At 30.5% G+C, this 24,889-nt stretch overlaps 5 protein-coding genes and 2 pseudogenes across 5 annotated transcripts; 4 read left to right on the forward strand and 3 right to left on the reverse strand.

Moving 5' to 3' along the window:
- Positions 1-360: 360 nt before the first annotated feature.
- Positions 361-1,298, forward strand: LOC119613654 (annotated as a pseudogene).
- Positions 1,299-2,987: 1,689 nt separating this feature from the next.
- On the reverse strand, positions 2,988-3,942 carry LOC119613660 (annotated as a pseudogene).
- A 3,110-nt stretch (positions 3,943-7,052) lies between these two features.
- LOC119613655 (chymotrypsin-2-like) lies at positions 7,053-7,977 on the forward strand. Its single transcript, XM_037969680.1, has one exon. It carries the CDS (start codon positions 7,054-7,056, stop codon positions 7,894-7,896), a length of 843 nt encoding a protein of 280 aa, XP_037825608.1. The 5' UTR covers position 7,053; the 3' UTR covers positions 7,897-7,977.
- A 712-nt stretch (positions 7,978-8,689) lies between these two features.
- LOC119613661 (chymotrypsin-1-like) lies at positions 8,690-9,689 on the forward strand. Its single transcript, XM_037969685.1, has one exon. It carries the CDS (start codon positions 8,728-8,730, stop codon positions 9,550-9,552), a length of 825 nt encoding a protein of 274 aa, XP_037825613.1. The 5' UTR covers positions 8,690-8,727; the 3' UTR covers positions 9,553-9,689.
- A 2,041-nt stretch (positions 9,690-11,730) lies between these two features.
- On the reverse strand, positions 11,731-12,600 carry LOC119613656 (chymotrypsin-2-like). The gene has a single exon (XM_037969681.1). It carries the CDS (start codon positions 12,598-12,600, stop codon positions 11,779-11,781), a length of 822 nt encoding a protein of 273 aa, XP_037825609.1. The 3' UTR covers positions 11,731-11,778.
- Positions 12,601-14,978: 2,378 nt separating this feature from the next.
- LOC119613659 (chymotrypsin-2-like) lies at positions 14,979-15,906 on the reverse strand. The gene has a single exon (XM_037969684.1). The coding sequence runs from the start codon at positions 15,871-15,873 to the stop codon at positions 15,049-15,051; it is 825 nt and encodes a 274-aa protein (XP_037825612.1). The 5' UTR covers positions 15,874-15,906; the 3' UTR covers positions 14,979-15,048.
- Positions 15,907-16,947: 1,041 nt separating this feature from the next.
- On the forward strand, positions 16,948-17,848 carry LOC119613657 (chymotrypsin-1-like). Its single transcript, XM_037969682.1, has one exon. It carries the CDS (start codon positions 17,039-17,041, stop codon positions 17,795-17,797), a length of 759 nt encoding a protein of 252 aa, XP_037825610.1. The 5' UTR covers positions 16,948-17,038; the 3' UTR covers positions 17,798-17,848.
- The last annotated feature ends 7,041 nt before the right edge of the window (positions 17,849-24,889 follow it).

The following is a 24,889-nucleotide window of genomic DNA, read 5'->3' on the forward strand; positions in this document are numbered from 1 at the left end:
TAAAACACACCAACAACAACTGTTAAAGAAATATTATCTAATCACAATACTTTAAACTACTTTGGAAGTTTTCACTAGACTAAACGACCGTAGAGTTCTAAACAATACTCGGTATTAAAAATTCTGTGAAAAATTATCAGAAAATTGCTACCGCATGCTGACTTTTAGCAGCTACCGTTTGTAATGTATTGGTATTAGTTGGTATTATTCGGGAAAAAAATAACTGATTAACGGTTCTTTTTTTACGATCTACTTTATCATTAGTTCGGGGTTTATCAATAATTTCGGTAGCCCATTTAAGTAGTGAGAAATTTTGAAAGAGTCTATAAAAGTAAAAGTTTTTAAAGAATCAATAAACATTTTGCAAGAAAACCTTCAAGTGAAAAGTAATTTAGATTGAAATTAACCAAAAATAATTAACTAGAACACAAGTGTATCAAACAGAATTAAAATAATCAAAATGAAAGTGTTTATTACTATTTTATTGAGTTGTGCGGCTATATTGAGCTGTGAAGGCCGCGGTATACCACAAGAACAATTGCAAAAAACTGCAACGCCAATTAATAGAGACACGTATTATTGGCGGCTCTGAGGCTACAGAGGGTTTATTGCCCTATCAAGTTCCATACAAAATACTTTTGGTGAACATGTTTGTGGTGGCGCTATTATTGCCCCAGAATGGATTCTAACTGCTGCTCACTGTTCGGAATGGGCCTAAACAATATTTGAAAGTGGTTACCGGTACCGTTAATTGGACTAAACCCGATGCTGAATATTTGGTAGAAGATATGAAGGTACATGTTTGCACGATAAGCCTATGTATCACAATGATATTGCCTTGGTGCGCTTAAACAAACCTATTGTCTATAATGAACTAAACTCAACCCATTAAACTGGCTACCAGCATACTCTGAAAGAAGGCGATAAACTTACCCTCTCTGGTTGGGGCAGCATTAAAGTATGGGGCCGTACTCCTGATATTTTACATACCGTACAATTAAGTTTTATGGAACATGATAAATGTTCAAGAATGTTAAGAAATCCGAACTGGTTGGGTGAGGGTCATATTTGTACGGGATACCTCTTCGGGTCAGGGGATCATGTCATGGTGACTCTGGTGGCCCCTTTAGTAGATGAAAATAATGTCTTGGTTGGTGTTGTCAATTGGGGTGAACCCTGTGCTGTGGCAGACCGATGTCTTTGCCAGTGTGGCCTATTATCATGATTGGATTCGTGGTATATTGGCTGGTGGTGATGCCTTGTTAGGAGGAGTATTTTATTTAAAACGGAGAATTTGAATTTAAACTATAAAGCCAAAGCGAACAAATTTTTAGTTTTAAGTTTTCTATAAATTTTTATATACAAAGAACAAATTTTTATTACAAAAATAATTATAATAATATGTTTAAGAATAATTATAAAACTGTACATAAGATTTTTTATTTTTGATTTGACCAGTTTATTTGATCGAAACCCCAATATTTCGGCTTGTATCGTTTTTGAAACGATGTAGTTGTATTCGATACATACATTTCCATAGTGTTAGTATGGAAGTAGTGTTAGTGCTATATTTAAGGAAGTTATATAGTACTAAAAATTGATTTTGAATGTTCTTAAATATTAGAGTTGTATTAGAGTAATTCTTGATAAAGTTTAAAATCGAGCTCTAATCATGATTTATAATTACGAATTAAAAACAACATATTCTCAAAGATCTAAATTTGGACCTGGAAATTATTTATTTTGGTTATTTGATCGCCAACGAAAGAGAGCGAAAATGTTTATCTTTGAAAGAAGGGTCTTCTACTTTAAGCTTATCAATTTCTGATTTTAAGACGTTTAATTTGTTTGGATATCAACAAATAGTCGTTAGGGTATTATGCATTTGTCCTGATGTTTGTAACACTCAAAAATATTGGTCCTAGCTAGACTCACCTTAAATTAATCGGCTTGGAACCATTTTCCGTCTGTCCATCTGTCTGTCCTTCTGTGATAATTTGAACGTACACTTCCCTTGATGAAGGACGAAGCCAACTGAAGATGGTTTGAATTGGTCCAATATTTCACCTAGAACCCATACAACCGTACCCCCCAAATAGGCCTTTTGAGCTCATACTTATATTAAATATTCTATCAGCACAACTGAATTTTACACAAGTCTAAGTGATACTGTCGATTTCCGTTATGATCGGACCGTATTTTTCCCTTCATAAAATCACTTATAACTAGTATAACGATGAAATTTTTCATATATAACTATAATGTAAACGTTAATCCCTCTACAAAAATTTATAAAGGTAGGCCCATATTTATCTTTGAACCCTCCTTCAGAAAATCACTTTTTTATTAACAACATGAAAAATATTTATAGTCGGGGCAATAATGCCCATTCTAAAAATCTATCAGACGTTACAGCCTTGAAAATCACATTCCTGACGAAAAACATCTTGGGGATCTAATACCCCTGAAAGGGGTCAATAAACGGATCAAGTACAGTGTTATAAAGGACTAGAATCTTTAAAGTTCTAAGGAATCCATTATAGACAGTACATCTCTTAAAAAACTACTAATTTAAGATTTTATTAAAAGGGCCCGTTGTAGATTATAGCGAACTATTAATACCAGACTTCGATGTTACTATTAAGTAGTAGGAAGATCTTTACTTATTTTGTCATTCATTAGAGATCTGATATGATGTTTACGATAGTGATCAGCGAATGGATCAAGCTCGTTGATATGAAGATTGGAATCTTTTAGCTGTGCTTTATCATCATATGAAGGTTCGTCATAGACTGAAATTTTAACAAAAGTATTTTTGATATTACCCTAATAAATTTAGTTACTCTATAAAATCTACTCGATTAAATTTTTCTGGTTAAAAATCACACAAAATAAATAATATCTTACAATAAAATTCATATCAATTTACTTTCTTAATTAATTAAATTCAAATATTTACATAACTGTAATAAAACCACCAACAACAATTTTTCATAAGAAAATTTTTATTATCTAAAATTAACAAATTAACTATTCAGCATAAACTTCCATTAATCCCTATCTCAAGGCACCAACGAACAACCCTTAATACTAGTTCTTATCCAATCGTTGTAAAATGACACCTTGGCGAAAACATCGGGAAAACCATGAGCACAGGGAACACCCCAATTACCAATACCTACTAATTGGCCTTTAGAATTAACCAAAGGACCACCAGTATCACCATGACAAGCACCATTACCACTTTTAGGTAAAATACACAAATGACCATCGTCAACATCATCGGCATATTGGTTATACATACTCTTACATCGGTCATTACTTATCAGCATAGCATCCAATTTCTTTAATTCTTCCGGATAATATTGACCCAACTCCCAACTACCCCAGCCAGTCATGGTTAAAGTTTCACCCTCCTGCAGCTCATCCAATTCCGCTAAGTAATATTTTAGTCTTATCATCGTAGGCAAATAGAGTGGTTGTTTTTATAAGAGCGATATCATTGTGATACAAAGGCTTATCAAAATTACAGTGTACAATAATGTCCTCTACATAGTATTCCCAAGCTAAACCCATCCAATCATTGGTGCTGGTTACCACCTTAATAAAACGTTTATCCAAACCAGCTACACAGCTAGCAGCGGTAAGCACATATTGATCAGCTATTATAGCGCCTCCACAAAAGTGATTGCCGTATTTATTTTGCAAGAACACCTGCCAAGGAGCATAGGCTTCGGGTGCTATTTCTCCTCCCACTATACGTGACTGAGGTTTTTGATATGTTTTAGTAACTGGTACCTTGGTGTCCACATTTTTTATACCCGGATAGGCTTCATCTCTCAAACGCAAAGCCTGGCTAAATTGTAAAGCACCCAGGCATAAAACGACCAAAATTAAAGACTTCATTATTGTTAGCTCTTCTCTGTTAGACTGTTCGTACTATTGTCGAAATAAAAGGTTTTTACTTTGGTTTTTTAAAATTTCAATATCTTTCACTGGATATCGACAGACTTTATTTATGGTATGTGATTCAAAATTTTATCGTATCAATAAAAGCAAGTTTATGCCTCTTAAGCGTTTCATTCAATAAATTTACTGCTAAATAATGCCCCGTTTTGATAATGACTTCGATAAGTTATTAATTGTCTTTGCCGTTTTATTTTTCGTACTTTATTATAGTGCAATCCTTTAGTAGTAAAAAGGTACCCATACGGTTAGGGTCGTAGTACTTTGAAAGTCGTATTAAAATCTAGTGGCGCAACTATACAGTTTGATTAGTTGCTATGAGTATATAGTCTATAGTCTAGTCTATAGACTAGTCTATAGTCTAGTCTATAGTCTAGTCTATAATCTAGTCTATAGTCTAGTCTATAGTCTAGTCTATAGTCTAGTCTATAGTCTAGTCTATAGTCTAGTCTATAGTCTAGTCTATAGTCTAGTCTATAGTCTAGTCTATAGTCTAGTCTATAGTCTAGTCTATAGTCTAGTCTATAGTCTAGTCTATAGTCTAGTCTATAGTCTAGTCTATAGTCTAGTCTATAGTCTAGTCTATAGTCTAGTCTATAGTCTAGTCTATAGTCTAGTCTATAGTCTAGTCTATAGTCTAGTCTATAGTCTAGTCTATAGTCTAGTCGATAGTCTAGTCTATAGTCTAGTCTATAGTCTAGTCTATAGTCTAGTCTATAGTCTAGTCTATAGTCTAGTCTATAGTCTAGTCTATAGTCTAGTCTATAGTCTAGTCTATAGTCTAGTCTATAGTCTAGTCTAGAGTCTAGTCTATAGTCTAGTCCTATCGTCTAGTCTATAGGTCTAGTCTATAGTCTAGTCTATAGTCTAGTCTATAGTCTAGTCTATAGTCTAGTCTATAGTCTAGTCTATAGTCTAGTCTATAGTCTAGTCTATAGTCTAGTCTATAGTCTAGTCTATAGGTCCTAGTCTATAGTCTAGTCTATAGTCTGTCTATAGTCTAGTCCTATAGTCTAGCTATAGTCCTAGTCTATAGTCTAGTCTATAGTCTAGTCTATAGTCTAGTCCTATAGTCTAGTCTATAGTCTAGTCTATAGTCTAGTCTATAGTCTAGTCTATAGTCTAGTCTATAGTCTAGTCCTATAGTCCTAGTCTATAGTCTAGTCTAGTCTAGTCTATAGTCTAGGCTATAGTCTAGTCTATAGTCTAGTCTATAGTCTAGTCTATAGTCTAGTCTATAGTCTAGTCTATAGTCTAGTCTATAGTCTAGTCTATAGTCTAGTCTATAGTCTAGTCTATAGTCTAGTCTATAGTCTAGTCTATAGTCTAGTCTATAGTCTAGTCTATAGTCTAGTCTATAGTCTAGTCTATAGTCTAGTCTATAGTCTAGTCTATAGTCTAGTCTATAGTCTAGTCTATAGTCTAGTCTATAGTCTAGTCTATAGTCTAGTCTATAGTCTAGTCTATAGTCTAGTCTATAGTCAAGTCTATAGTCTAGTCTATAGTCTAGTCTATAGTCTAGTCTATAGTCTAGTCTATAGTCTAGTCTATAGTCTAGTCTATAGTCTAGTCTATAGTCTAGTCTATAGTCTAGTCTATAGTCTAGTCTATAGTATAGTCTATAGTCTATTCTATATTCTAGTCTATATTCTAGTCTATAGTCTAGTCTATAGTCTAGTCTATAGTCTAGTCTATAGTCTAGTCTATAGTCTAGTCTAGTAGTCTATAGTCTATTCTAGTCTAGTCTAGTCCTATAGTCTAGTCTATAGTCTAGTCTATAGTCTAGTCTATTAGTCTAGTCTATAGTCTATTCGAGAGTCTAGTCTATAGTCTAGTCTATAGTCTAGTCTATAGTCTAGTCTATAGTCTAGTCTATAGTCTAGTCTATAGTCTAGTCTATAGTCTAGTCTATAGTCTAGTCTATAGTCTAGTCTATAGTCTAGTCTATAGTCTAGTCTATAGTCTAGTCTATAGTCTAGTCTATAGTCTAGTCTATAGTCTAGTCTATAGTCTAGTCTATAGTCTAGTCTATAGTCTAGTCTATAGTCTAGTCTATAGTCTAGTCTATAGTCTAGTCTATAGTCTAGTCTATAGTCTATCTATAGGCTCAGTCTATAGTCTAGTCTATAGTCTATTCTATAGTCTAGTCTATAGTCTAGTCTATAGTCTAGTCTATAGTCTAGGCCTAGTAGTCTAGTCCTATAGTCTAGTCTATAGTCTAGTCTATAGTCTAGTCTATAGTCTAGTCTATAGTCTAGTCTATAGTCATAGTCTATAGTTCTAGTCTATAGTCTAGTCTATAGTCCTAGTCTATAGTCTAGTCTATAGTCTAGTCTATTAGTCTAGTCTATAGTCTAGTCTATAGTCCTAGTCTAATAGTCTAGTCTATAGTCTAGACTATAGTCTAGTCTATAGTCGAGTCTATAGTCTACCAAGAATCATAAAGATATTAGAAATTGAAATTTCCATTTGGATTCCACCTAAAGCGTTTATTACTTACAGTAGTCAACAGTGGAAAACTTTTGTGGAAAAATCTGATCATAAAAACAATCAGACCATTTAATTTCCTTACAATTTTAATAAAACATAAAAGTGCACCTTGAGCCCGTTAGTATATAGGTAAAACTTAAACTTAGGATATCGTTAGTATCGTTTATTAGACAAATTAGAATGCATTCCTAACTTCTCTTCCCCAATAATTATTTTTTATTTTACTTTGTTTACATTTAAAAATTATCATAATAATTCGAAAATAATTACTGTAAGTCATAAAGATTTGAAAATTAAGAAATGCGTAGAAAATGCGCAGTAAATTCCAACAAAACGTTGAAATGACCAAAACAATGACCAAGTAATTTTTGAAATTTGTGTTAATTTAATTATAATTATAGTTAGTATATTGGCTAAAATATTAATAATTTGCAAGAAGATAAAATTTATAATTGGGTCATAATAAAAACAATTGTCGGCATTTTTTCCTAAGAACCTAAAACATATAAATATGAGCTGTTTAAATTATATTTTATTTAATGGCTTCCATTAAAGCAATAATATAAAAAGTACAAAATTTTAAACAACGAAAAGAAAATGATTTTCCATTGTGCTAAAGTCATAAAATTTTATCATTTAAGTGTCATAATATTTTTATCGTTCAATTATTGGCCATCTTCCTATGGTAAACGTATCCATAAATCTTATCTAAATACCGAAGATGTAGTCATAAACGGTGGTCGTATTGTTGGTGGTGAAGTGGCCGAAGTGGGTTTTGCACCCTATCAAGTGTCAATACAATCAATATTTGGTTCACATTTGTGTGGTGGTGTCATTATCGATGAACAGTGGATTTTAACGGCTGCCCATTGTGTTGAAGATTATCCTTTAGATGTTTTACGTGTTATCGCGGGAACCAATAATTGGCATAAACCGGGTGTTGTACGTCAAATGGTATTAGCCATACCCCATTGTAGGCATGACAAACCGATATTTTATCACAATGATATAGCAGCTGCAAGACTGAATGAACCTCTACAGTTTGATAATTTAACCAATAAAATCGAATTGTCTCGAGAGGTTTTAAAAGATGGAGATATTTTAACCTTAACCGGTTGGGGTGCTACACGCTTAAATGGTGAACCTCCTGAGATGTTGCAAAAGATTTCATTGAATTTTGTGCCTCATACGGAATGTAAACGTTTGTGGGACGATGATGAGGGTGTAGATGTGGGACATATTTGTTCTCTTACACAAGAGGGAGAAGGGGCTTGTAATGGCGATTCGGGAGGACCTTTAGTGCACAAGGAAAAGCTGGTGGGCCTAGTAAACTGGGGAGCTCCCTGCGCACTTGGAAAACCAGATATGCATGCCAGTACAGTTTACTATTATGATTTTATACAACGGGCTTTAAATCAATGTCATATACAGAGAGACTGAATTTTAGGGGACCTGATACTGTGGTTTATATGTAGTTATATTTTTGTTTAAGTTTCAAATAAAATATGTTATTTATTTTCATTTAAAAAGATAATTTGTCGAAAATTTTTAATAAAACAGACTTCAAAGAGAATTTTACATATTGAAAAAATTTGAAAATTTTCTATAAAAAAGAAAATTTTTTAAAAATTTTCTGTAGATTAGAATTTTTCAAAAAAAAAAAAATATTTATAAAAATGGCCTTTTTTAATTTTCTATAAAAACGAGAATTTTTGAAAATTTTCTTAAAAAAAAATATCAAAAAATTTATGAAAATTTTCTTAAAAAAAATTTAAATTTTTTATAAAAGGAGAATTTTCCCTATAAATAAAGGATACATTTTTCCTATAAATAAAAAGAGAATTTTTCAAATTTTTTTTATTAAAAAAGATAATTTTTCAAAACTTTTCTATGAAAAAGAAATTAAAAAAAAGGTTCTATTAAATAGAATAGCAGTCAATTAATACCGAACATTTCGGTGTTCTTTACACGCGACTATGTAGGTCGAAGTTTTGTTATGACAAACACAATTTATGAACACTAATTTTATAATTAGTCATTAAAAAAATCTACTGATTATATCGAAAATCGGTCATTTACCATTGTATTCATAAAATCGAAAATAAAAATATATTAATCAGTTTTTATAACATGGAAATTAAGTTATCGTTTATATCGTTAGATATTCGCGATAAAAGATTTATTTTGACTTTAAACCATTTTCCTGAAAGAATTGTATTTCAATTAGTTTAAGACCATTTAACACTTAACACACAAAATTTAGTATCCAGCATGAAATCCCAAGTGGTAATATTGTTCCTATTAGGATTAACGTTAACGAATGCCGTACATTTTGTAGGCCAAAAACATTCCAGGGAAGGACGTGTAGTGGGTGGAGAAGCGGCTAAAGTAGGAGAGGCTCCCTATCAAATCTCTTTACAGGGCATATATGGCGGTCATATGTGTGGTGGTGCTATAATTGGAGCTGAATGGGTTTTAACCGCCGCTCATTGTGTAGATGGTTACAATCCCACTTATCTAAGAATTATAACTGGCACAAATAAATATTTTGAACCTGGTGCTGTGTATGAAGTAGATGAATTTTGGACTCATTGTAACTACAATAATCCCATGTATCACAATGACATTGCCTTAATACATATTAATGGCACCATTAAATTTGATGAGAAAACACAAGCAGTCCCATTGCCCGAGAAACCTATGCAGCCGGGCGATAATGTTTTACTCACTGGCTGGGGTAATTTAGAGTTTGGCGGCGAGGGTCCTGAAGAATTACAAAAATTGTCTACAAAATTCATTTCTTATCAAGAATGCAGCCAAAGGCATGAAGGCGAAATGCAAGAAATGTTAGATGTTGGTCACATCTGTACATTTACCCGAGAAGGTGAAGGTTCTTGTCATGGTGATTCTGGTGGCCCCTTAGTAAGCAATGGTTACTTGGTGGGTCTGGTCAATTGGGGTATGCCTTGTGCCACTGGCCTTCCAGATGCTCATGCTAGTGTTTATTATTATAGAGATTGGATACGTAGGACCCAGAGTACTTGGAAGGGTAAATGTAAAACATGTCATTGTAGTGCTAGTAATTATCCTTTTTAAATAGTTGTGTAAGAACGAGTCATGAGAATTAAATAATAATTATATGATATTGTAATAATTTCAAAATGTTTTTACTGTTATATATGTAAAAATCGATAAACATTTTTTTAATTTCTAATAAAAACAATTTTTCTGAAAAAAAAATCAATTAAGAATTTTTGTATAAAATAAAATTTTTTATAGAATTTACCATAAAATGAGAATTTTTAGAAAGTATTCTATAAAAAAAGAGAAATTTTCGGAAATTTTCTATAAAAAAGATAAATTTTTGAAATTTTACTATAAAAAGAGAGAACTTTTCGAAAATTTTCTATAAAAAAATAGATACTTCCGAAAATGTTCTATTAATAGAAAGAATTTTAAAAAAATTTTCTATAAAATGAGAATTTTTCGAAAATTTTGTATAAATGGAGAGGATTTTTCAAAAAATTTCTTAAAAAGGAGAATTTTTCAAAAATTTTCTATAAAAAAGACAATTCTTAACAAAATTTTCTAAAAAAGACAATTTTTCGAAAATTTTTATAAAAAAGGAAAATTTTTTGAAAATTTTCTATAAAAATAAGAATTTTTCGAATATTTTCTATAAAAAGGAGAAATTTTAAAAAAATTTCTATAAATAGAGAGGATTTTCCGAAAAATATCTATAAAAAGTTTTTAAAAATTAAAAAAAAGACAATTTTTCGTAAATTTTCTGTAAAACAGACAATTTTACGAAAATATTCTATAAAAAAAAGACAATTTTACGAAAATATTCTATAAAAAAAGATAATTTTTCGAAAATTTTCTAAAAAAAAGAGAATTTTTCGAAACAAAATTCTATTTTTATAGAAAAAATAGAACGTTTCGTAACATTTCTATAAGAAAAGAATTTTCGAAAATTTCTTTAATAAAAGAGAATTTTTCGAAAATTTTCTGTAAAAAGGAGAATTTTCGAAAATTTTCTATAAAAATAAGAATTTTTCGAATATTTTCTATAAAAAGGAGAAATTTTAAAAAAATTTCTATAAATAGAGAGGATTTTCCGAAAAATATCTATAAAAAGAGAATTTCGGAAATTTTCTATAAAAAAGATAATTTTACGAAAATTGTCTATAAAAAAAGATAATTTTACGAAATTTTTCTATAAAAAAGAGAATTTTTCGAAAATTTTTTATAAAAAAAGAGAATTTTTCGAAGATTTTCTATAATAAAAGGGAATTTTTCGAAAATTTTCTATAATAAAAGAGAATTTTTCGAAAATTTTCTATAATAAAAGAGAATTTTTTTAAAATTTTCTATAAAAAGGAGAATTTTTCAAAAATTTTCTATAAAAAGGAGAATTTTCTATAAAAAAGAGATTTTTTCAAAAATTTACTATAAATAGAAAGGATTTTTCGAAAATATCTATAAAAAGAAGACAATTTTACGAAAATTTTTTATAAAAAGAAGACAATTTTACGAAAAATTTCTATAAAAAGAAGACAATTTTACGAAAATTTTTTATAAAAAGAAGACAATTTTACGAAAATTTTCTATAAAAAGAAGTCAATTTTAAGAAAATTTTCTTTAAAAAAATTGCAATTTTTCTATAAAAAATGGCAATTTTTCGAAAATTTTCCATAAAAAATTGCAATTTTTCGAAAATTTTTTATATAAAAGACAATTTTTCAAAAATTTTCTATAAAAACGACAATTTTTCGAAAATATTTTATAAAAAAGAATATTTTCTATAAAAAAAAACTATTTTTCAAAAATATTCTATAAAAAGCGTTTTTTTCTAAAAGAGAATTTTTCAAAAATCTTATATAAAAGACAATTCTTCGAAAATTTTCTATAAAAACGATAATTTTTCGAAATTTTTTTAGAAAAAAGACAATTTTTCTAAAATTTTGTATAAAAATAGAAAATTTTTCTAAAAATTTGTATAAAAAATATAATTTTCGGAAATTTTCTATTAAAAAGATAATTAGCGTTTATTCAAAAAATTAGAAAAGAGATTTTAAAATTTTTCAAAATTTTTTATATTTAATTTTATATTAAAAACATCTCTTAATAATAGCTTTTACTCTAGAGTCTAGACTTTTCTTAATGTATGTATATAATACCGAATCGAAATTTGGATTTAAATCCTAAAATCTTAAATCTATGATTCAAATTCAAACGCCCAAGATTGATAAATAAATTTTTATAAAATAAAAGTTTTTTTTAGCATTTATTTTGCTGAATATAACCAATAAAATTCAATCTTTAAAATTCCTTCATTTTTCTATTCAAACAATTTGCATTACCACTCATAGTACTACGGATCCAATCATAATAAAAATATGGACTTGCAAAGGCATCAGGATAGCCAATGGCACAGGGATAACCCCAATTGACTATACCCACCAAGTTGCCATTACTAACTAATGGACCACCAGAATCACCATGACATGCTCCCTCACCATATTTGGTAAAAGTACAAATATGACCGACATCTAAGTCGGGATCATACTCCAGAGCTTCTTTACAGCGTTCATGTTCTAAAAATTTCAAATCAACTTTTTTCAAACGTTCTGGTGCATTGCCCCAAGGTTCTTCGGTACCCCAACCGGTGAGCACAACTTCATCGCCATCGTTTAAGGGTTTCGTCGGTAATTTGACAGCTTGAGTTTTTTCATTAAAATAGATACTGGTATTTAGATGTAGTAATGCTATATCATTATGCATACTGGGATTGTCGTAATTGCAATGTACATAAATGCGTTTGACATGATAAAACACTCCGGGTTTTGTAAGATCTTGGGTACCAGTTAAAATACTGAGTTCTTCAGGTTCACTATAGGATACACAATGAGCGGCTGTTATAATCCATTCCTGATCTATTATGGCTCCTCCACACAAATGGCCACCACCTTCCTGCAAGGAAACTTGATAAGGAACAGAACCTTCTTTGGCTGTAGAACCACCCACAACACGTCCAGAAAATGTTTGTGTTTGATTTATATGTTTGATTCGTTTAGCTTTAGCATTTGTTAGAACTAGTAGGTAGACTACTACTGCCAAGAGTATATTGGTATTGAACTTCATGTCTAAAGTTTTGTTATAGCTATGGTCCTATTTAAGTAGTATTTTTTTCAATTCAAGAGGGGAATGGTAATCGAATTGCTTCGATTAGATACGGAATGATAATATCATTTAATAGCGTCGGTATATAAATTAGGTATTTATTTGCTGACTGCAGTTTTTATGATATAAGTAATATTTACTACTTTTGTGTATTATTATTTACTTGTTGATTTCAGTTATCTTTCTTTCAGGATTTAAAGGTTGTATGCCTAAATTACTCCCTATATACAATCCAATATACAATCCATGTTTTTGAATCATTTTGTTCGTAACACATCGAAATATTTGTCTTAGACCACAAAAGTTATGGGTCGTTATAAACTTTTACAAACTATGAAACAAAACTTACCGAATTCCCCCTTTTTAAAATACCCATTTAATAATGAACGATTTTAATGTCTTTCTGTTCCATACCTAACGGTTCTAACTAACTATCATCTAACTAACTAACTAACTAACTAACTAACTAACTAACTAACTAACTAACTAACTAACTAACTAACTAACTAACTAACTAACTAACTAACTAACTAACTAACTAACTAACTAACTAACTAACTAACTAACTACTAACTAACTAACTAACTAACTAACTAACTAACTAACTAACTAACTAACTAACTAACTAACTAACTAACTAACTAACTAACTAACTAACTAACTAACTAACTAACTAACTAACTAACTAACTAACTAACTAACTAACTAACTAACTAACTACTAACTAACTAACTAACTAACTAACTAACTAACTAACTAACTAACTAACTAACTAACTAACTAACTAACTAACTAACTAACTAACTAACTAACTAACTAACTACTAACTAACTAACTAACTAACTAACTAACTAACTAACTAACTAACTAACTAACTAACTAACTAACTAACTAACTAACTAACTAACTAACTAACTAACTACTAACTAACTAACTAACTAACTAACTAACTAACTAACTAACTAACTAACTAACTAACTAACTAACTAACTAACTAACTAACTAACTAACTAACTAACTAACTAACTACTAACTAACTAACTAACTAACTAACTAACTAACTAACTAACTAACTAACTAACTAACTAACTAACACTAACTAACTAACTAACTAACTAACTAACTAACTAACTAACTAACTAACTAACTAACTAACTAACTAACTAACTAACTAACTAACTAACTAACTAACTAACTAACTAACTAACTAACTAACTAACTAACTAACTAACTAACTAACTAACTAACTAACTAACTAACTAACTAACTAACTAACTAACTAACTAACTAACTAACTAACTAACTAACTAACTAACTAACTAACTAACTAACTAACTAACTAACTAACTAACTAACTAACTAACTACTAACTAACTAACTAACTAACTAACTAACTAACTAACTAACTAACTAACTAACTAACTAACTAACTAACTAACTAACTAACTAACTAACTAACTAACTAACTAACTAACTAACTAACTAACTAACTAACTAACTAACTAACTAACTAACTAACTAACTAACTAACTAACTAACTAACTAACTAACTAACTAACTAACTAACTAACTAACTAACTAACTAACTACTAACTCTAACTAACTAACTAACTAACTAACTAACTAACTAACTAACTAACTAACTAACTAACTAACTAACTAACTAACTAACTAACTAACTAACTAACTAACTAACTAACTAACTAACTAACTAACTAACTAACTAACTAACTAACTAACTAACTAACTAACTAACTAACTAACTAACTAACTAACTAACTAACTAACTAACTAACTAACTAACTAACTAACTAACTAACTAACTAACTAACTAACTAACTAACTAACTAACTAACTAACTAACTAACTAACTAACTAACTAACTAACTAACTAACTAACTAACTAACTAACTAACTAACTAAGCAACAATTCGTTGTCGCAATATAAATTTTATGCACATTCGTTGTATAAGTTAACAAACGTGGTAAGCTCACTATTAACAATGGAGTTTGAGCTTACCACGTTTGTTAACTTTTAGACAACGGATGTGCACAAAATTTATATTGCGACAACGAATTGTTGCAATGTTGACAACTTTGCGTGGTCAACATTACATGTTGTTGTATGTATGTATATACTTGACAACGGATGTTATTGAAAAATTTGGTGCCAATTTGGTACCAGGCGTGTACATTTTTTTCTGTCTGTGTAGTTTATAGTTTATGTTGTGTGAGTGAATTAACTAATTGTTAAAAATTTTCATTGGTTCAGTGAGTTTGAAGAAAAAGAAATTTTCCGTTTTTCTCCTTTTGGTACTGAAATTAAAAAAAGTACAAAATATGTGTCTAATAATTTTATTTACTTTATTTAATTAAAAAAATTATTTTATTCAAATATCTAATCGAATTTCATCGTCTATCCTTAATAAAAGCATTCAATTTACAATGCGTATTGCCACTCATAATCTTGCGAATCCAATCCAAATAATAATAAGGACTAGCATGAACATCAGGATAACCCACAGCACAAGGTTGACCCCAATTAACAATACCAACCAGATAACCATTACTAACTAAAGGACCTCCCGAATCACCATGACACGAGCCCTCACCAACTTTAGTAAACGTACACATGTGACCAACATCAACATCTGGATTATTATCATGAGCTTCTTTGCAACGATGATGTTCCATATACTTCAAATCGACTTTCTTCAAACGATCTGGAGATTCACCAAAATATTCCTCTGAACCCCAACCGGTTAATATAACATTATCACCATCTTTCATGGGCTTCGTTTGTAGGGGAATTATTTGTGTTTTATCATTCAAAACAATACTGGCATTTAGGCGCAGCAAAGCGATATCATTGTGCATACTAGGACTATCATAGTTGCAATGCACATATATGCGTTCTACATAATAATATACTCCCGTTAAATCGGTTAAATCTTGGGTACCGGTTAACACCAAAATATCGGCAGCATCTTTATTTAGCACACAATGGGCGGCGGTTAAAATCCATTCTTTATCAATAATAGCACCACCACAACTATGACCCCAGAAATTTTGCAAAGACACTTGATAGGGAGCTAAACCCTCTTCAGCCGTAGAACCACCCACTACACGTCCTTCTTTAGCTACATAAGGGTAGGATGATATACGTTTTCCGTCCACAGTGTTAGTACATAAGGACGCTATTAGTAGTATAAGAACCGTTGAGGTTTTCTGCATTTTGAAGACTAATTCAGATATAATTTTTGTTTGGCGAGAAGTGGTAAGTCCAAATATGTTTTTTTTTTTTCTATGGTTGATTAATTAATAAGTATTTATATCAATTTTATAGCAGAAAATCGTAAAGATAATATCAATTTCTTTTTAATAAAATATATCTGATATAAAACGCCATATTTATGCCCTACAATAGAAAAACGCGTCTGATTCTTATCGCAAAGTAGCAAAGATCTAGTTGCAGTAGTAAAGACCTACTAGTTGCAAACAGTTTTATTCAACTATGTCTAGTCTATAGTCTAGTCTATAGTCTATTCTATAGTCTAGTCTATAGTCTAGTCTATAGTATATTCTATAGTCTAGTCTATAGTCTAGTCTATAGTATATTCTATAGTCTAGTCTATAGTCTAGTCTATAGTCTAGTCTATAGTCTAGTCTATAGTCTAGTCTATAGTCTAGTCTATAGTCTAGTCTATAGTCTAGTCTATAGTCTAGTCTATAGTCTAGTCTATAGTCTAGTCTATAGTCTAGTCTATAGTCTAGTCTATAGTCTAGTCTATAGTCTAGTCTATAGTCTAGTCTATAGTCTAGTCTATAGTCTAGTCTATAGTCTAGTCTATAGTCTAGTCTATAGTCTAGTCTATAGTCTAGTCTATAGTCTAGTCTATAGTCTAGTCTATAGTCTAGTCTATAGTCTAGTCTATAGTCTAGTCTATAGTCTAGTCTATAGTCTAGTCTATAGTCTAGTCTATAGTCTAGTCTATAGTCTAGTCTATAGTCTAGTCTATAGTCTAGTCTATAGTCTAGTCTATAGTCTAGTCTATAGTCTAGTCTATAGTCTAGTCTATAGTCTAGCCTATAGTCTAGTCTATAGTCTAGTCTATAGTCTAGCCTATAGTCTAGTCTATATTGTAGCAGAAAATCAGTTTAGTGCTTTAAAAGATAAAAATATATTTTTTTTCATGGCAGTTCCAAATGATCCAACTTAAAAATCAGCCGACATTTTTCTAACAAAAGTTAAAAGTTTTAGCATTTATTGTAAAAAATAAAGATAAGAATTAGAATAAATATCTGACAAAAAAAAATAAAAACACATCATAAAAAATTCAATAGTCTGATCAGCCAACGATAAATACGGTTCAATTCTAAAATTAGTACCTTTTGCAACATGATCGGCAAAATACAAAAACTGCTAATCATTCTAACGGTCATAGCAGTTGCAACCCACAAACAACAGTTAGCGCACGCTAAAAACCGTATTATAGGAGGACAACATGCCGAAGAAGGTCTGGCACCTTATCAAATCTCTTTGCAAACGCTACCAGGAGCTCATTTATGTGGTGGAGCCATAATAGACAAGCAATGGATCATAACTGCAGCCCATTGTGTTACAGGTTGGCCAGCTGAATTTCTAAGAATTGCTGCCGGTAGTAATCTTTATCAGGAACCTTTGGAGGTGTATTATATATATCACAATGATATTGCTTTATTACATGTGAATACCACGATTACATTTAATGACTTAGTGCAGCCGCTGACTTTAACCAATACCATGTTAAATACTACCGATCCCTTGCTGTTTACCGGTTGGGGTTTAATTTCCCTATGGGATCCTTATCCGGAGAAATTGCAAAAATTACTAATGTATCAAGTATCCAAAAATGAATGTACTATAATATTAGAGTCTGAATTTCCAGATGTCCGGGTGGATATTTCACACATCTGTGCCTATGTAAAACGTTATCAGGGTGCCTGTCATGGTGATAATGGTGGTCCTTTGGTTTACAATAACTCGCTTATAGGCATACATTCCTGGTCTTATCCGTGTGCCGATGGTTATCCCGATATGTTTACCAACATCTGGTATTATCGTGATTGGATTCGACAAGTACAAAGCGGCCATAAGAAATGTAAATATTCTATTTAGTTTAACAAAATATGTACATTTTTCAAATTATTAAAATTAAAATACTCTTAATGACTTTTTTCTTTTCGATTTTTATGTTTGCGACAAATATTTGGCTTTTGGCCAGTTTTTAAAAAAAATATATATTTTTTTCCATTTGGCAGCACAATGTCTTTTCGCCAGAATCAGTTAGTCATATACACAATGACAGTAGTCTTACTGTATGGGCAATGTGCGTAATTTCACGCGCCCGAATTATTTTTCACAACGGAAAATATTTATTTATTTTCTTATTGTTGTATGTATACTTTCATTTGTTTCAGGTGTAGAGTGGTGGTTGTTGCTGCTGTCTATTGTTGTCTGGACCGCATGACGACTTGAGATCATTAAAAAAAGAATTCTTTATGTTCGATTGGTTTTTTAGCCGCATTTTTTGTTTTTGTTATGACAAGAACATGATTAGTGGTTCAAGAGATCAATTGGTAATAGAACACATATTTCAAAATCGAATGAAAAAGGCGGTTCATATGTATGTACAAACAGGATTTAGGGGAATACAACATGGTTTATCCTATAACACTAATTTGAATATAGTACTGATTACAAGTTCTAGTTCATCAATTGGTTTGAGTCTAGTTCATAGTTCATTCTAGTTCACACTAGTTTCTAGTTCAATTCGAATGAATCTAGTCAGGCGTTCAGTTCATTGTAGTTCGTTCTACAAGTCAGTTAGAGTTTTAGGGTTCTAGTTCAGTTCTAGTTCATCTAGTTCAGTTCTACATGTTCGTTCAGTTCTATTCGTTCTATTCAGTTATCAGTTCCTTAATTAGTTCAGGTTCTAGTTCAGTTCTAGTATCAGTTACTAGTTCATCTAGTTAGTTCAGTTCAGTTCTAGTTCAGTTCTAGTTCAGTTCTAGTTCAGTTCTAGTTCAGTTCTAGTTCAGTTCTAGTTCAGTTCTAGTCAGTTCTAGTTCAGTTCTAGTTCAGTTCTAGTTCAGTTCTAGTTCAGTTCTAGTTCAGTTCTAGTTCAGTTCTAGTTCAGTTCTAGTTCAGTTCTAGTTCAGTTCTAGTTCAGTTCTAGTTCAGTTCTAGTTCAGTTCTAGTTCAGTTCTAGTTCAGTTCTAGTTCAGTTCTAGTTCAGTTCTAGTTCAGTTCTAGTTCAGTTCTAGTTCAGTTCTAGTTCAGTTCTAGTTCAGTTCTAGTTCAGTTCTAGTTCAGTTCTAGTTCAGTTCTAGTTCAGTTCTAGTTCAGTTCTAGTTCAGTTCTAGTTCAGTTCTAGTTCAGTTCTAGTTCAGTTCTAGTTCAGTTCTAGTTCAGTTCTAGTTCAGTTCTAGTTCAGTTCTAGTTCAGTTCTAGTTCAGTTCTAGTTCAGTTCTAGTTCAGTTCTAGTTAGTTCTAGTTCTAGTTCAGTTCTAGTTCAGTTCTAGTTCAGTTCTAGTTCAGTTCTAGTTCAGTTCTAGTTCAGTTCTAGTTCAGTTCTAGTTCAGTTCTAGTCAGTTCTAGTTCAGTTCTAGTTCAGTTCTAGTTCAGTTCTAGTTCAGTTCTAGTTCAGTTCTAGTTCAGTTCTAGTTCAGTTCTAGTTCAGTTCTAGTTCAGTTCTAGTTCAGTTCTAGTTCTAGTTCAGTTCTAGTTCAGTTCTAGTTCAGTTCTAGTTCAGTTCTAGTTCAGTTCCACTTCAGTTCTACTTCAGTTCTACTTCAGTTCTACTTCAGTTCTACTTCAGTTCTACTTCAGTTCTACTTCAGTTTCTACTTCAGTTCTAGGTCAGTTCTACTTCAGTTCTAGTTCTTTCCGAAAAGCTTTTGAAGGAAAAAGCTTTTTGAAAAATTATTTTTTTTTATAGGAAAAAGCTTATATAAAAACTGTTCATTGAAATTAAAACTTAACTTTTCAGTGAAAGCTTTTCTTTCTACCAAAAATTTGCGGAGTGAAAACAAGCTTTTTTTAAGGAAATTTTTTTTTATTTATTAAAATTAAAAAAAAATATTTTTTATAGTGTAAAATTCTGAACTTCTACTGCTATAAATTCATCTTCACTGTTAAGTCAGAAAAACACCGACCAATTTTCTTCATTTAACATCAACACATTACGACAACAAGAAAAATGGAAATATAAAATTTTGAGAGCAGATGTGCTTTTTGAAAAATGTTCTCACTCTCCAAACACATATGAAAATTGGAAAAATTAAAATATTTTTAAAAGAAAATTTTTGAAAAAATTTATTTTTGAAAAAGCAACGCGTTAGTCGTGGCAAGAGCTACAACGTGAAAAGGTCTTGAAGCGAAAAATTTCATTTCTAAGTGATTAAAAAGAAAATTTGAAAAGAAATATACATAATATAAAAACATATAGAGAAAAATTCATAATTTTGAAAATATATTCTAAAAAAATTTTGAATAAAAAGAAAAAGTATAGTGCAGTGTCTTAGATAAAAAAAAAAATAAAACAAAAAGAAAATGTAATGAAATAATAATTTAATAATAAATAAGTTTAAAAATAGTTTTATAAGCCTAAAAATTAATATTAAAATATATTCAAAACTAAATGATAATTTAAACAAAATAAATTACTGTCATAAATTATCTATAATTATCATGTTATTTCAATAAATTATTTAACAAAAACATATTTCAATTTGAAATTTTGCAAGAAAACTCTCGAAATTTTGGAAAAAATTATTAATATTTCTTGAGAAGATGAGTAATTTTTAAAACATATGGAAAACTCTTTTAACACATTGCTTTTTTCCTTAAAATTTGTGTGGAATTGTGTGAAATAACTTGACATCAAGATGAAAAAAGTTTAACCTGATTCTGGCTAAACAACGGCAGTATGTCATAATAAATTCTTAAACAAAATATATGGACACGAATATAAAATAAATTTTAAAATATTAAAGAAAAAATATAATAAAATATAAAATAAAACATATTCAAAATGAAAAAGCAAAAAAAAAAAAGAATGAATACTAAGTGGATTTGAAGTGAATCATTTTGAGGAAAATATTAAATTAAACACATGGGCATAAAAACAACAAAAAGTTTACAAAATTTATGAAAAATTATTTTGACGTGTGTTAAAGAAAATTTTGTGAAACCAAAAACACGAACAAAAAAACAAGAAAAATTGTATAATTAGTTTTGAAAATAAAAGAAGCTAAAAATAACATATATAATAGAAATTTTTAAAAATAAAATAAAAACAAAATATAAAATACAAAAACACAAAGAAAAGTGAATGATAAATATTACAACACACATGTAGAAATTGAGAGAAAATGTTTACAACTCTCTAAAGCATTTGAAAAAAAAAAAATGCACTCAAAAAAATTAAGAATAACAAGAAAATTCGACACTAAACATAAATTAAAAAAAAAAATATATAAAAATTTTATTTTCCTTGAGATGAAAAAAGTGTGAAGTTGTAAACAATCACTAAATAATTATAAAAATATTGCAACACACTGTTTCAGGGATGGAAAACTTTCTAGTTTCTAATTCAGTTCTAGTTCAGTTCTAGTTCAGTTCTAGTTCAGTTCTAGTTCAGTTCTAGTTCAGTTCTAGTTCAGTTCTAGTTCAGTTCTAGTTCAGTTCTAAGTTCAGTTCTAGTTCAGTGTCTAGTTCAGTTCTAGTTCAGTTCTAGTTCAGTTCTAGTTCAGTTCTAGTTCAGTTCTAGTTCAGTTTCTAGTTCAGTTCTAGTTCAGTTCTAGTTCAGTTCTAGTTCAGTTCTAGTTGCAGTTCTAGTTCAGTTCTAGTTCAGTTCTAGTTCAGTTCTAGTTCAGTTCTAGTTCAGTTCTAGTTCAGTTCTAGTTCAGTTCTAGTTCAGTTCTAGTTCAGTTCTAGTTCAGTTCTAGTTCAGTTCTAGTTCAGTTCTAGTTCAGTTCTGTTCAGTTCTAGTTCAGTTCTAGTTCAGTTCTAGTTCAGTTCTAGTTCAGTTCTAGTTCAGTTTCTAGTTCAGTTCTAGTTCAGTTCTAGTTCAGTTCTAGTTCAGTTCTAGTTCAGTTCTAGTTCAGTTCAGTCGTTTAGTTCAGTTCTAGTTCTGTCAAATATTTATCTCTAAATGATTCGATGTAGGTATAGCAGTTTTTTATCTAGTAATTTAAATACAGAAGAACTAATGCTACATTCTATTTTTGAAGCAAAGTGATCCATCCCTGCATACCTTTACGAAAAAAATGAGAGAACAATGTTACGATTCTCAGTGCAGTTTTTATTGTTAGGCTTGTTTATTTCTAGTTCTACATTAATTTTTGAAATACAAAAATAAACATATAAACAAATTTAATTTATTTACTTATTTATTATTTTACCATCTGTTTGTGTCTGCTTTTAATCGCACTTTTATTTATTTTAAAAATGATATTTTCAGATGGTAAAAAAAGCCGCAAACTTTTATAAATAATTTTGAAATTAAATATAAGATTTTTACAAAAATATATTATATTTAATAAAAATATGAAATTGAAATTTATTAGTCCTACTAAACGTATGAGTATTATTAATATTTATAATTTTATTATTGTAAGCTGATGCGTATGATTGTTAAGGATTATTTTGTATTTAGGCGTATGATTAATATTATATATTTTATTTCATTTATAATTAAAACAAAAAATATATGATTTCCTTAAGAAATTAATTAATATGTATATTCCATTTTCTCGTCTTTTAACAATTGTTTTTAAGTATCTAAATTACTTAAATTCCTCGTTTGACAAAAATCCATTAAATTTTATTCTGTACATAATTGACATAAAATTATTTTCCGAAACAGATGTTTCAATTCAAATTTCAAAATTTTACTACAACAAATAGAATAAAAAAATTGACGCCTTCGTTGGCTTTTGAAACAATTGTATAGAAAGTAAATCGTTTTAAAAGGAATTTTTGTCTAAATATTTTAGGTATTTTTTTAAACGAATTTACTAGAATTGTGCTGTCTGTCTGTCATCACACAATTACCTGAAAACATTGTTTTTCGTTTTTTTTTTTAATTAAATTTTTTTCTTTATTTTTATTTTTAGCGTTACTTATAATTTTTTTATTCACATTGATTTTTCTGGTGTTTACCAAGAATATTTTTAAATTTTTATTTAACAATTTTGTATAAATGTTTTTTTTATTTTTTGCAAAAAATAATTTATTTTCATGCCAATTAATTTGACATCTAATTTTAAAGATGAGTAAGTTTTCGTTTATTTTTTATTTATTTTTATAATTGTTGTGATTGAAATTAAAAAGTAGATCTTGTAAATACGTTGTAATTTGAAGAATTAGTAATTAGGAAGAAATATTTGTTTTAAATTTTTATTGAGAATTAAAGAATTCGTTATACATTACATTTTGCTTATATTCGCAATCATAATGTACAATATCCCTAAAACGATACATAAATAATATTTGAGAAAAACTGCAATCTCCAAGAACCTTGTTTTGACAAGGTTAGGATAGGTTAGGTCATTATCATGGAAAAAAAGGAACTGAATGAATGTAATTCCTAAGAATCTTCCAATCAGTGTTGGTTAAGAATGTTATTTCCGGAATAACATAACTTCCAAGATACTTGGATCTAACTTCGACTAATGTCTGGCAGTGGCAAAGAAAGTGCTCCAGACTTTTCACTGTCCTCTCCACATGCTCTACATTCGTCTGAATCCGCACGTCCAATTTTGCATAGATGTGCTCGTACCATCTCCTCAAAATGAGCAAGTCCGAGGTTACTATGACTTGCTCATTTTGAGGAGATTTTTCGTCTTGCTCTCATCAGGGTGACCCAATAGGATCTACGTGGTTCTACCCCCTTTTCATTGTTCCAAGAGGCCTTATGGGTATTCTCTCACCCATATTTTTAGTTCAGCTTTTGTTGCGTCGAAAGGTTTTGCATTTGTCAGGTTAACTGCCACGAGCTCCCTTCCCTTTAAAGCTATTACATTCGCCCTTTTGTTACCGACTACTCCCGAGTGGGCTGGTACCCATATGATGTGAACCTTACCTCTGGGAGAGTATTGAGGTAAAGCTTTCTTACAATCCAATACGGTCTTAGATTTAGTTCTATCACCTGATATCGCCCTAATTGCCTTCTGGCTGTCGGTAAATATATTAAGCGCTGTGGGCGCCATATTTATTCTATTTATTGCTCGTACTTCTGCCTGGAAGCTTGTGTTATGATTTGGTAAACGGTGGTATATTTCTGTTTCTGGGTCTTCAATATAGAACCCTAGCCCCACTTTGTCCCCCAACTTAAAGCCATCCGTGTAACAACGGATTCCTACTGGTATTTGCTCTAATGTTCCGCTTGACCAAGACATTCTATCTGGGATCACCGTTTCAAAGTTTCCGACATATTCTATGTCTGGTATACGATAAGGCACGTCCGATGATTGTGTATAATCTTCCAATGTGTCCAGTATACATTGATGACGTGTCCTATAACCGCTTTTGGCCAGTTCGCCTAAAGTAAAGATTGTTTTGACAAACAATTCGACCTAATTCTGTTCTACTTTTGATATCGTTCTGCTATCGTTCTGCTTTAGTTTTGTTCTAGTTCTGTTCTAGTTCTGTTCTAGCTCTGTTCTAGTTCTGTTCTAGTTCTGTTCTAGTTCTGTTCTAGTTCTGTCCTAGTTCTGTTCTAGTTCTGTTCTAGTTCTGTTCTAGTTCTAGTTCTGTTCTAGTTCTGTTCTAGTTCTGTTCTAGTTCTGTTCTAGTTCTGTTCTATTTCTGTTCTAGTTCTGTTCTAGTTCTGTTCTAGTTCTGTTCTAGTTCTGTTCTAGTTCTGTTCTAGTTCTGTTCTAGTTCTGTTCTAGTTCTGTTCTAGTTCTGTTCTAGTTCTGTTCTAGTTCTGTTCTAGTTCTGTTCTAGTTCTGTTCTAGTTCTGTTCTAGTTCTGTTCTAGTTCTGTTCTAGTTCTGTTCTAGTTCTGTTCTAGTTCTGTTCTAGTTCTGTTCTAGTTCTGTTTTAGTTCTGTTTTAGTTCTGTTCTAGTTCTGTTCTAGTTCTGTTCTAGTTCTGTTCTAGTTCTGTTCTAGTTCTGTTCTAGTTCTGTTCTAGTTCTGTTCTAGTTCTGTTCTAGTTCTGTTCTAGTTCTGTTCTAGTTCTGTTCTAGTTCTGTTCTAGTT

Source organism: Lucilia sericata, unplaced genomic scaffold, assembly GCF_015586225.1.
Source record: "Lucilia sericata isolate MDLA Ls3-8-SP2 unplaced genomic scaffold, ASM1558622v1 Contig002235F_arrow, whole genome shotgun sequence".
Taxonomy (NCBI): Eukaryota; Metazoa; Arthropoda; class Insecta; order Diptera; family Calliphoridae; genus Lucilia; species Lucilia sericata.

What these genes read in the sequence shown, in the direction of transcription:
- LOC119613655 (XM_037969680.1), top strand. Translation starts at nt 7,054, where the DNA reads ATGATTTTCCATTGTGCTAAAGTCATAAAATTTTATCATTTAAGTGTC.
- LOC119613661 (XM_037969685.1), top strand. Translation starts at nt 8,728, where the DNA reads ATGAAATCCCAAGTGGTAATATTGTTCCTATTAGGATTAACGTTAACG.
- LOC119613656 (XM_037969681.1), bottom strand. Translation starts at nt 12,600, where the DNA reads ATGAAGTTCAATACCAATATACTCTTGGCAGTAGTAGTCTACCTACTA.
- LOC119613659 (XM_037969684.1), bottom strand. Translation starts at nt 15,873, where the DNA reads ATGCAGAAAACCTCAACGGTTCTTATACTACTAATAGCGTCCTTATGT.
- LOC119613657 (XM_037969682.1), top strand. Translation starts at nt 17,039, where the DNA reads ATGATCGGCAAAATACAAAAACTGCTAATCATTCTAACGGTCATAGCA.